Source organism: Salvelinus fontinalis, chromosome 36 (assembly GCF_029448725.1).
Source record: "Salvelinus fontinalis isolate EN_2023a chromosome 36, ASM2944872v1, whole genome shotgun sequence".
Lineage (NCBI taxonomy): Eukaryota > Metazoa > Chordata > Actinopteri > Salmoniformes > Salmonidae > Salvelinus > Salvelinus fontinalis.
Window position 1 is genome coordinate 30,973,010 of NC_074700.1, and position 13,601 is coordinate 30,986,610.

The following is a 13,601-nucleotide window of genomic DNA, read 5'->3' on the forward strand; positions in this document are numbered from 1 at the left end:
GGTGTTACGGTACAGAGTCAATGTGGAGGCTATATACAGGGTGTTACGGTACAGAGTCAATGTGGAGGCTATATACAGGGTGTACCGGTACAGAGTCAATGTGGAGGCTATATACAGGGGGTACCGGTACAGAGTCAATGTGGAGACTATATACAGGGTGTACCGGTACAGAGTCAATGTGGAGGCTATATACAGGGTGTACCGGTACAGAGTCAATGTGGAGACTATATACAGGGTGTACCGGTACAGAGTCAATGTGGAGGCTATATACAGGGTGTACCGGTACAGAGTCAATGTGGAGACTATATACAGGGTGTACCGGTACAGAGTCAATGTGGAGGCTATATACAGGGTGTACCGGTACAGAGTCAATGTGGAGACTATATACAGGGTGTTACGGTACAGAGTCAATGTGGAGGCTATATACAGGGTGTTACGGTACAGAGTCAATGTGGAGGCTATATACAGGGTGTACCGGTACAGAGTCAATGTGGAGGCTATATACAGGGGGTACCGGTATAGAGTCAATGTGGAGGCTATATACAGGGTGTACCGGTACAGAGTCAATGTGGAGGCTATATACAGGGTGTACCGGTACAGAGTCAATGTGGAGGCTATATACAGGGGGTACCGGTACAGAGTCAATGTGGAGGCTATATACAGGGTGTACCGGTACAGAGTCAATGTGGAGACTATATACAGGGTGTTACGGTACAGAGTCAATGTGGAGGCTATATACAGGGTGTACCGGTACAGAGTCAATGTGGAGGCTATATACAGGGGGTACCGGTACAGAGTCAATGTGGAGGCTATATACAGGGTGTACCGGTACAGAGTCAATGTGGAGGCTATATACAGGGGGTACCGGTACAGAGTCAATGTGGAGGCTATATACAGGGGGTACCGGTACAGAGTCAATGTGGAGGCTATATACAGGGTATTACGGTACAAAGTCAATGTGGAGGCTATATACAGGGTGTTACGGTACAGAGTCAATGTGGAGGCTATATACAGGGTATTACGGTACAGAGTCAATGTGGAGGCTATATACAGGGGGTACCGGTACAGAGTCAATGTGGAGGCTATATACAGGGTATTACGGTACAGAGTCAATGTGGAGGCTATATACAGGGTGTTACGGTACAGAGTCAATGTGGAGGCTATATACAGGGTGTACCGGTACAGAGTCAATGTGGAGGCTATATACAGGGTGTTACGGTACAGAGTCAATGTGGAGGCTATATACAGGGTGTTACGGTACAGAGTCAATGTTGAGGCTATATACAGGGTGTTACGGTACAGAGTCAATGTGGAGGCTATATACAGGGTGTTTCGGTACAGAGTAAATGTGGAGGCTATATACAGGGGGTACCGGTACAGAGTCAATGTGGAGGCTATATACAGGGTGTTACGGTACAGAGTCAATGTGGAGGCTATATACAGGGTGTTACGGTACAGAGTCAATGTGGAGGCTATATACAGGGTGTTACGGTACAGAGTCAATGTGGAGACTATATACAGGGGTACCGGTACAGAGTCAATGTGGAGACTATATACAGGGTGTTACGGTACAGAGTCAATGTGGAGGCTATATACAGGGAGTACCGGTACAGAGTCAATGTGGAGGCTATATACAGGGGGTACCGGTACAGAGTCAATGTGGAGACTATATACAGGGTGTTACGGTACAGAGTCAATGTGGAGGCTATATACAGGGTGTTACGGTACAGAGTCAATGTGGAGGCTATATACAGGGTGTTACGGTACAGAGTCAATGTGGAGGCTATATACAGGGTGCACCGGTACAGAGCCAATGTGGAGGGTATATACAGGGGGCACCGGTACAGAGTCAATGTGGAGGCTATATACAGGGTGTACCGGTACAGAGTCAATGTGGAGGCTATATACAGGGGGTATCGGTACAGAGTCAATGTGGAGGCTATATACAGGGTGTTACGGTACAGAGTCAATGTGGAGGCTATATACAGGGTGTTACGGTACGGAGTCAATGTGGAGGCTATATACAGGGTGTACCGGTACAGAGTCAATGTGGAGGCTATATACAGGGTGTACCGGTACAGAGTCAATGTGGAGGCTATATACAGGGGGTACCGGTACAGAGTCAATGTGGAGGCTATATACAGGGTGTTACGGTACAGAGTCAATGTGGAGGCTATATACAGGGGGTACCGGTACAGAGTCAATGTGGAGGCTATATACAGGGTGTACCGGTACAGAGTCAATGTGGAGGCTATATACAGGGTGTACCGGTACAGAGTCAATGTGGAGGCTATATACAGGGGGTACCGGTACAGAGTCAATGTGGAGGCTATATACAGGGGGTACCGGTACAGAGTCAATGTGGAGGCTATATACAGGGGGTACCGGTACAGAGTCAATGTGGAGGCTATATACAGGGGGTACCGGTACAGAGTCAATGTGGAGGCTATATACAGGGTGTTACGGTACAGAGTCAATGTGGAGGCTATATACAGGGTGTTACGGTACAGAGTCAATGTGGAGGCTATATACAGGGTGTTACGGTACAGAGTCAATGTGGAGGCTATATACAGGGTGTTACGGTACAGAGTCAATGTGGAGACTATATACAGGGGTACCGGTACAGAGCCAATGTGGAGGGTATATACAGGGGGCACCGGTACAGAGTCAATGTGGAGGCTATATACAGGGTGTACCGGTACAGAGTCAATGTGGAGGCTATATACAGGGGGTATCGGTACAGAGTCAATGTGGAGGCTATATACAGGGTGTTACGGTACAGAGTCAATGTGGAGGCTATATACAGGGTGTTACGGTACAGAGTCAATGTGGAGGCTATATACAGGGTGTACCGGTACAGAGTCAATGTGGAGGCTATATACAGGGGGTACCGGTACAGAGTCAATGTGGAGACTATATACAGGGTGTACCGGTACAGAGTCAATGTGGAGGCTATATACAGGGTGTACCGGTACAGAGTCAATGTGGAGACTATATACAGGGTGTACCGGTACAGAGTCAATGTGGAGACTATATACAGGGTGTACCGGTACAGAGTCAATGTGGAGGCTATATACAGGGTGTACCGGTACAGAGTCAATGTGGAGACTATATACAGGGTGTTACGGTACAGAGTCAATGTGGAGGCTATATACAGGGTGTTACGGTACAGAGTCAATGCGGAGGCTATATACAGGGTGTACCGGTACAGAGTCAATGCGGAGGCTATATACAGGGGGTACCGGTATAGAGTCAATGTGGAGGCTATATACAGGGTGTACCGGTACAGAGTCAATGTGGAGGCTATATACAGGGTGTACCGGTACAGAGTCAATGTGGAGGCTATATACAGGGGGTACCGGTACAGAGTCAATGTGGAGGCTATATACAGGGGGTACCGGTACAGAGTCAATGTGGAGGCTATATACAGGGTGTTACGGTACAGAGTCAATGTGGAGGCTATATACAGGGTATTACGGTACAGAGTCAATGTGGAGGCTATATACAGGGGGTACCGGTACAGAGTCAATGTGGAGGCTATATACAGGGTATTACGGTACAGAGTCAATGTGGAGGCTATATACAGGGTGTTACGGTACAGAGTCAATGTGGAGGCTATATACAGGGTGTACCGGTACAGAGTCAATGTGGAGGCTATATACAGGGTGTTACGGTACAGAGTCAATGTGGAGGCTATATACAGGGTGTTACGGTACAGAGTCAATGTGGAGGCTATATACAGGGTGTTACGGTACAGAGTCAATGTGGAGGCTATATACAGGGTGTTACGGTACAGAGTCAATGTGGAGGCTATATACAGGGGGTACCGGTACAGAGTCAATGTGGAGGCTATATACAGGGTGTTACGGTACAGAGTCAATGTGGAGGCTATATACAGGGTGTTACGGTACAGAGTCAATGTGGAGGCTATATACAGGGTGTTACGGTACAGAGTCAATGTGGAGACTATATACAGGGGTACCGGTACAGAGTCAATGTGGAGACTATATACAGGGTGTTACGGTACAGAGTCAATGTGGAGGCTATATACAGGGAGTACCGGTACAGAGTCAATGTGGAGGCTATATACAGGGTGCACCGGTACAGAGCCAATGTGGAGGGTATATACAGGGGGCACCGGTACAGAGTCAATGTGGAGGCTATATACAGGGTGTACCGGTACAGAGTCAATGTGGAGGCTATATACAGGGGGTACCGGTACAGAGTCAATGTGGAGGCTATATACAGGGGGTACCGGTACAGAGTCAATGTGGAGGCTATATACAGGGGGTACCGGTACAGAGTCAATGTGGAGGCTATATACAGGGGTCACCGGTACAGAGTCAATGTGGAGGCTATATACAGGGGGCACCGGTACAGAGTCAATGTGGAGGCTATATACAGGGGGCACCGGTACAGAGTCAATGTGGAGGCTATATACAGGGGGTACCGGTACAGAGTCAATGTGGAGGCTATATACAGGGGGTACCGGTACAGAGTCAATGTGGAGGCTATATACAGGGGGTACCGGTACAGAGTCAATGTGGAGGCTATATACAAGGTGCACCGGTACAGAGTCAATGTGGAGGCTATATACAGGGGGTACCGGTACAGAGTCAATGTGGAGGCTATATACAGGGGGTACCGGTACAGAGTCAATGTGGAGGCTATATACAGGGTGTTACGGTACAGAGTCAATGTGGAGGCTATATACAGGGTGTTACGGTACAGAGTCAATGTGGAGGCTATATACAGGGTGGTACGGTACAGAGTCAATGTGGAGGCTATATACAGGGTGTTACGGTACAGAGTTAATGTGGAGGCTATATACAGGGTGTTACGGTACAGAGTCAATGTGGAGGCTATATACAGGGTGTTACGGTACAGAGTCAATGTGGAGGCTATATACAGGGTGTTACGGTACAGAGTCAATGTGGAGGCTATATACAGGGTGTTACGGTACAGAGTCAATGTGGAGGCTATATACAGGGTGTTACGGTACAGAGTCAATGTGGAGGCTATATACAGGGGGTACCGGTACAGAGTCAATGTGGAGGCTATATACAGGGGGTACCGGTACAATGTGGAGGCTATATACAGGGGGTACCGGTACAGAGTCAATGTGGAGGCTATATACAGGGGGCACCGGTACAGAGTCAATGTGGAGGCTATATACAGGGGGTACCGGTACAGAGTCAATGGGGAGGCTATATACAGGGTGTACCGGTACAGAGTCAATGTGGAGGCTATAGACAGGGGGTACCGGTACAGAGTCAATGTGGAGGCTATATACAGGTGGTACTGGTACAGAGTCAATGTGGAGGCTATATACAGGGTGTTATGGTACAGAGTCAATGTGCGGGGGGCACCGTTGTCGAGGTAGTTGAGCAAGTATGTACATGTAGGTAAAGTTATTAAAGTGACTATGCATAGATAATAACAGAGAGTAGCAGCAGCGTGGTGGGTGGGGGGGGGTGTGTATGCAAATAGTCAGGGTAGCCATTTGATTAGATTTTCAGGAGTCTTATGGCTTGGGGGTAGAAGCTGTTAAGAAGACTCTTGGACCTAGACTTGGCGCTCCGGTACCGCTTGCCGTGCGGTAGCAGAGAGAACAGTCTATGACTAGGGTGGGTGGAGTCTTTGGCAATTTTTAGGGCCTTCCTCTGACACCGCCTGATATAGAGGTCCTGGATGGCAGGAAGCTTGGCCCCGGTGATGTACTGGGCCGTACTCACTACCCTCTGTAGTGCCTTGCGGTCGGAGGCCGAGCTGTTGCCATACCAGGCAGTGATGCAACCCGTCAGGAGGCTCTCGATGGTGCAGCTGTAAAACCTTTTGAGGATCTGAGGACCCATGCCAAATCTTTTCAGTCTCCTGAGGGGGAATAGGTTTTGTTGTGCCCTCTTCACGACTGTCCTGGTGTTCTTGGACCATGTTTGTTTTTGTTGGCGATGTGGACGCCGAGGAACTTGAAGCTCTCAACCTGCTCCTCTACAGCCCTGTCGATGAGATTGGGGGCGTGCTCAGCCCTCCTCAATCTATTATCAGAATGGTGAATCACCTCTAATACTATGAGATCTGTTGTTTTCTTGGGATCTTTGAACGTGTGTTTTTTTTAAATTGTGTGTGTGTGTGTGTGTGTGTGTGTGTGTGTGTGTGTGTGTGTGTGTGTAGGTTACCACTACATCAGCCTGAAGAATGAGATGAATCAACCTCTGATGCTGCCCTCCCTCCTGGTCTACACCGAGGCTCAAGACTACGTTCCTAATGAACACCAGGGTAAGAAACCACGCTACCCATAACCATTTAGGACTAACCTACCCATAACCCTTTAGGACTAAACTACCCATAACCCTTTGGGACTAAACTACCCATAACCCTTTGGGACTAAACTACCCATAACCCTTTAGGATTAAACTACCCATAACCCTTTAGGATTAAACTACCCATAACCCTTTAGGACTAAACTACCCATAACCCCCTAGGACTAAACTACCTAATCCCCTAGGACTAAACTACCCATAACCCCCTAGGACTAAACTACCCATAACCCCCTAGGACTAAACTACCCATAACCCCCTAGGACTAAACTACCCATAACCCCCTAGGACTAAACTACCCATAACCCCCTAGGACTAAACTACCCATAACCCCCTAGGACTAAACTACCCATAACCCCCTAGGACTAAACTACCCATAACCCCCTAGGACTAAACTACCCATAACCCCCTAGGACTAAACTAACCATAACCCTTTAAGACTAAACTACCCATAACCCCCTAGGACTACATTCTTAAAGGACACCAGGGTGAAACTACATCTACCCATCGTGTCCGATTTATAAAAAAGAAGAAAAGAAAAAAAAAGAGAAAAAAAAATGCTTTACAGCGAAAACACAACATATGATTATGTTAGATCACCACCAAGTCCAAAAAACACAGCCATTTTCCCAGCCAAAGACAGGAGTCACAAAAAGCAGAAATAGAGATACAATTAATCACTAACCTTTGATGATCTTGATCAGATGACACTCATAGGACATCATGTTACACAATACATATATGTTTTGTTCATAAAGTTCATATTTATATCCACAAATCTCAGTTTACATTGGCGCCATGTTCAGAAATGCCTCCAAAATATCCGGAGAAATTGCAGAGAGCCACATCAAATAACATAAATACTCATCATAAACTTTGATGAAAGATACATGTTTTACATAGAATTAAAGATACACTTGTTCTTAATGCAACCGCTGTGTCAGATTTCAAAAAAACTTTACAGAAAAAGCAAACCATGCAATAATCTGAGACGGCGCTCAGATAGAAACAACATTTCTCTGACCATGTTGGAGTCAACAGAAATACGAAATTACATTATAAATATTCCCTTACCTTTGATGATCTTCATCAGAATGCACTCCCAGGAATCCTAGTTCCACAATAAATTGTTGTTTTGTTCGATAATGTCCATTATTTGTCCTAGTAGCTACTTTTGTTAGCACGTTTAGTACACATATTCAAACGCTCGTGCAGGTCCAGGTGAACTTCGGACGAAAACTTCAAAAAGTTATATTACAGGTCGAATAAACTTGTCAAACTAAGTATAGAATCAATCTTTAGGATGTTGTTATCATAAATATTCAATAACGTTCCAACCGGAGAATTCCTTTGTGTCTATAGAAGTAATGGAACGCAAGTCGATATCATGTGGAATGCGCGTGACCAGGACCTGGCTCTCTGCCAGACCACTGACTCAAACAGCCCCCATCCGGCTCCACATCACAGTAGAAGCTTCATTCAACGTTCTACAGACTGTTGACATCTAGTGGAAGCCGTAGGAAGTGCAAACAGATCCATATCCCACTGGGATTTCAATAGGCGATGAGTTAAATCGACCAGCCTCAGAATTCCCACTTCCTGTTTGGATTTTTTCTCAGGTTTTTGCCTGTCATATGAGTTCTGTTATACTCACAGACATCATTCAAACAGTTTTAGAAACTTCAGAGTGTTTTCTATCCAATACCAATAATAATATGCATATATTAGCATCTGGGACAGAGTAGGAGGCAGTTCACTCTGGGCACGCTATTCATCCAAAGTGAAAATGCTGCCCCCTATCCCTAAAAAGTTAACCAACCCCATGAAATGTGTGTTATAGAGTATGCTGAAGCCTTGACCAACCCCATGAAACATTACAGTCTCCTGGTCCAGAGAGACATACAGCTGGCGTCTCTAATGGAGGACAACAGTGAGGTGAGGACACACACACAGGTGCTCACACACTGATAGGCAGAGAGAGACAGCTAGCTGCTTTGAAGGCCCAGCAGTAAGGAGAGGAGACTGATGAAAACCTGTCCATGACAGCCATTACTATGAAGTATGAACACCAGCCCCCACTGCATGAGTTACTAGTTAGAGAGGTCACCCAGATTGCATAAGTACATGTTGGTTTCCTTATCATGTAAACGGTCTAGGAATAAGTCTAGAGCGCCATCCATTATAATGCTTAGGTTATGTTGACCTGGCTACCGTCTCACTCGTGTGTGTGTGTGTGTGTGTGTGTGTGTGTGTGTGTGTGTGTGTGTGTGTGTGTGTGTGTGTGTGTGTGTGTGTGTGTGTGTGTATATAGAGTGTCTTTGAGCAGCCAAAGGAGGGAGGGCGGGATTTGGAGGGTGACGCCCCCCTTGTGAAGATCCCCTCCCCCCTCCATCCCGTCCCCGCCCCCGTCGATGACATCGTTGACTTCACCAGCTCACCTGGTCCAGGTAGGCCTACGTTGTTACAGAGGAGGCTGGTGGGAGGAGGTGTTACGAGGACAGACGCCGTTCCATTGATTCCATTCCAGCTATTGCATCGAGCACGTTCTCCCATGTCTCCGCCCACCAGCCACTTCAATTCAATGCCATCTCTTCAGACATTATTTCCCCTCACAATCGTATCTCGTTGGTCATCGTTAAATGTGTATTATTGTGTGAAGCGTGAACCGTGCTGTGTGATATACATACCAGTCATGTTACCGTGCTGTGTGATATACATACCAGTCAGGTTACCATGCTGTGTTATATACATACCAGTCATGTTACCGTGCTGTGTGATATACATACCAGTCATGTTACCGTGCTGTGTGATATACATACCAGTCATGTCATGTCCCTGTCTTCAAGTTTCAGGCCAGAAAGAGGATCTTATTGCAATAGTCCTGACAAGTAAGTACGCCTCCGTTCCTCTCATCTACGTTACATTACACCACAGAACTCACTATCGCCATCATGTGGTGGGAGGCCAAATCAATCAGATAATTCCACTGTTTCTCTCTCTCTCAGATCTCCAGGCTCAGTCTATTGAAGAGCTGAAACAGCAGAAGTCGTATCTGAAGCTGTTAAAGAACCAGGGTAAAGAACTCAGAGAGCTCCGTAAGAAACACCTGAAGAAGGTTAGGACAGAGTCACTCTCGCCTCCGTCTCTCATTGGAAATAGTAACTAGCAGAGATCTTACCCATAAGCAACGATAATATAGTTATTAATCGGTAAGAAATACTGCTTGTGATTATTGAACATTTAGACGTGTGTGTGTGTGTGTGTGTGTGTGTTAACAGGTATGGTCGCTGAGTAAGGAGCAGAAGACTCGCTTTAGCCAGCTCCACTCTGACACACAGAAACAACGCAGTCAGATGGAGAAACACCTAAAATCCAGCATGAAGAAGAAGTAAGATTGGGGGACGAAGAGGGGCAGGATGGGTGATGAAGAGGAGGGAGACATTCCAAATAATCCATTAACTCAGAGCTGTATTCATTGGCTAGATATTTCGTTTCGCAACAAAAAACGTTTACTCCAAATAGAAAACGTTTTGCAGAGAGTTTCTATTGGACAAATTTTAGGTCAGTCCCTGACCGTTTGGTTACTAATGAATACAGCCCTGTCCATTCAGAACTACAGCAAGTATCTCGAGACCTGGGAGTTGGTTCCTAGTGATAAAAGAGGGAGAGACACAGTGGGGAATACAGTGTGTGTGTGTGTGTGTGTGTGTGTGTGTGTGTGTGTGTGTGTGTGTGTGTGTGTGTGTGTGTGTGTCAGTCAGTCAGCAGAGCCGGTGCAGAGACAGCTGACAGCGTTGGAGGTGGAGCTACAGAAACAGACAGTGCAGCTCAGGGAGTGGCAGATGGATGAGCTTCTCAAACTACGACAACAACAACACTCACTGGAGAGAAAGAAGAGACACACACACCTACGAGAGGTACACACACACACACACACCTACGAGAGGTACACACACACACACACACACACACACACACACCTACGAGAGGTACACACACACACACACACACGCACCTACGAGAGGTACACACACGCACCTACAAGAGGTACACACACACACACACACACGCACCTACGAGAGGTACACACACACACACACACACACACACCTACGAGAGGTACACACACGCACCTACGAGAGGTACACACACACACACACACCTACGAGAGGTACACACACACACACCTACAAGAGGTACACACACACACCTACGAGAGGTACACACACACACACCTACAAGAGGTACACACACACACCTACGAGAGGTACACACACACACCTACGAGAGGTACACACACACACACACACACACACACCTACGAGAGGTACACACACGCACCTACGAGAGGTACACACACACACACACACCTACGAGAGGTACACACACACACACCTACAAGAGGTACACACACACACCTACAAGAGGTACACACACACACCTACAAGAGGTACACACACACACCTACGAGAGGTACACACACACACCTACGAGAGGTACACACACACACCTACGAGAGGTACACACACACACCTACAAGAGGTACACACACACACCTACAAGAGGTACACACACACACCTACAAGAGGTACACACACACACCTACAAGAGGTACACACACACACCTACAAGAGGTACACACACACACCTACAAGAGGTACACACACACACCTACAAGAGGTACACACACACACCTACAAGAGGTACACACACACCTACAAGAGGTACACACACACCTACAAGAGGTACACACACACACACACGCACCTACAAGAGGTACACACACACACACACGCACCTACAAGAGGTACACACACACACCTACGAGAGGTACACACACACACCTACAAGAGGTACACACACACACACACACCTACGAGAGGTACACACACACACACGCACCTACAAGAGGTACACACACACACACACGCACCTACGAGAGGTACACACACACACCTACGAGAGGTACACACACACACCTACGAGAGGTACACACACACACCTACAAGAGGTACACACACACCTACAAGAGGTACACACACACACCTACAAGAGGTACACACACACACACACACCTACAAGACGTACACACACACACACACGCACCTACAAGAGGTACACACACACACACCTACAAGAGGTACACACACACACACACACACACACCTACAAGAGGTACACACACACACACACACACCTACAAGAGGTACACACAGACACACCTACAAGAGGTACACACACACACACACACACACCTACAAGAGGTACACACAGACACACCTACAAGAGGTACACACACACACACACACACACACCTACAAGAGGTACACACACACACACACCTACAAGAGGTACACACAGACACACCTACAAGAGGTACACACACACACACACACACACCTACAAGAGGTACACACACACACACACCTACAAGAGGTACACACACACACACACACACACACCTACGAGTGGTACACACACTCTCAGCCCTCCTACTATGTGCTCCAGCTGTCTCAGAAACTAGAGGAGACGGCCCAGGAATGCCAGCCGGCTCAACTGAAAAAACTCAAGGACATCTGTGCCAGGTAAGATGGTTCTACCAATGTAAACCCACTGTATCAGGACACCTTTCATGACTGAAGTTATTCTGTGAGAGAATTCTCATCCTAATATTTATATATTTCTTAATTCCCTTCGTTTACCTATAGATGTGTGTGTTATATTGTGAATTGTTAGATATTACTGCGCTGTTGGGAGCTAGAAACACAAACATTTCACTACACATAAATATGAGTATGTGACCAATAACATTTGATTAGTTTTGTAACATACTGTTTTCTGATCATTTCTAATTAATTATCGATTGGATTCATTGCAGAGCTTTAGCAGCGTACAAAGCACTCGCATAGTAAGGAGGAAACTGGCCTCATCCACCACTTAGATGATGACCTTTGTACCAGAACTCTGACCACACATCAGCTGTCATAACAACTGTATTACTCACAATGTACCTAGTCAGTTATTCTGATGCAATCACTTCCTGGTCTGATGGAATCACTTCCTGGTCTGATGCAATCACTTCCTGGTCTGATGCAATCGCAAGCTGTGTTCTACTTTTAAGGATTAAAGGTTGCCCTACTGTCTTTTTTAAAATGTTGTTGATCTGGTTATACCGTTGTTGTTGTTGTTGTTGTTGTTGATCTGGTTATACCGTTGTTGTTGTTGATGATCTGGTTATACCGTTGTTGTTGATGATCTGGTAATATCGTTGTTGTTGATGATCTGGTAATATCGTTGTTGTTGTTGATCTGGTAGTATCGTTGTTGTTGATGATCTGGTAATACCGTTGTTGTTGATGATCTGGTAATATCGTTGTTGTTGATCTGGTAGTATCGTTGTTGTTGATGATCTGGTAATACCGTTGTTGTTGATGATCTGGTTATACCGTTGTTGTTGATGATCTGGTAATATCGTTGTTGTTGATGATCTGGTAATATCGTTGTTGTTGTTGATCTGGTAGTATCGTTGTTGTTGATGATCTGGTAATACCGTTGTTGTTGATGATCTGGTTATACCGTTGTTGTTGATGATCTGGTAATACCGTTGTTGTTGATGATCTGGTAATATCGTTGTTGTTGTTGATCTGGTAGTACCGTTGTTGTTGTTGATCTGGTTGTACCGTTGTTGTTGTTGTTGATCTGGTAATATCGTTGTTGTTGATCTGGTAGTACCGTTGTTGTTGTTGTTGATCTGGTAATATCGTTGTTGTTGTTGATCTGGTAGTACCGTTGTTGTTGTTGTTGATCTGGTAATGTTGTTGTTGATGATCTGGTAATATCGTTGTTGTTGATGATCTGGTAATATCGTTGTTGTTGTTGATCTGGTTGTACCGTTGTTGTTGATGATCTGGTAATACCGTTGTTGTTGTTGTTGTTGTTGATCTGGTAATACCGTTGTTGTTGTTGTTGTTGTTGTTGATCTGGTAATACCGTTGTTGTTGATGATCTGGTTATACCGTTGTTGTTGTTGTTGATCTGGTAATACCGTTGTTGTTGATGATGATCTGGTTGTACCGTTGTTGTTGTTGATGATCTGGTAATACCGTTGTTGTTGTTGTTGATGATCTGGTTGTACCGTTGTTGTTGTTGATGATCTGGTAATACCGTTGTTGTTGTTGATGATCTGGTAATATCGTTGTTGTTGATGATGATCTGGTTGTACCGTTGTTGTTGTTGATGATCTGGTAATACCGTTGTTGTTGTTGATGATCTGGTAATATCG

The 13,601-nt window shown here is 45.9% G+C and overlaps 1 protein-coding gene across 10 annotated transcripts in view; it reads left to right on the plus strand.

Annotated features, from left to right (window-relative positions):
* LOC129835746 (1-phosphatidylinositol 4,5-bisphosphate phosphodiesterase beta-3-like) overlaps positions 1 to 13,601 on the plus strand; it is a 149,738-nt gene that overhangs the window by 122,391 nt on the left and 13,746 nt on the right. For 9 of the 10 annotated variants that reach the window (XR_008756509.1, XR_008756506.1, XR_008756504.1 and 6 more), the window contains exons 22-29: positions 6,175 to 6,279; positions 8,161 to 8,255; positions 8,632 to 8,767; positions 9,167 to 9,208; positions 9,326 to 9,435; positions 9,599 to 9,708; positions 10,078 to 10,237; positions 11,829 to 11,905. Coding sequence is in view for 2 of the 10 variants with exons in the window: in XM_055901506.1 (XP_055757481.1) it covers positions 6,175 to 6,279; positions 8,161 to 8,255; positions 8,632 to 8,767; positions 9,167 to 9,208; positions 9,326 to 9,435; positions 9,599 to 9,708; positions 10,078 to 10,237; positions 11,829 to 11,905 (835 nt within the window). In the remaining 8 variants the exon portion in view is untranslated. The remainder of the gene's footprint in view (positions 1 to 6,174; positions 6,280 to 8,160; positions 8,256 to 8,631; positions 8,768 to 9,166; positions 9,209 to 9,325; positions 9,436 to 9,598; positions 9,709 to 10,077; positions 10,238 to 11,828; positions 11,906 to 13,601) is intronic. The other variant, XM_055901507.1, reaches the window with a different exon arrangement.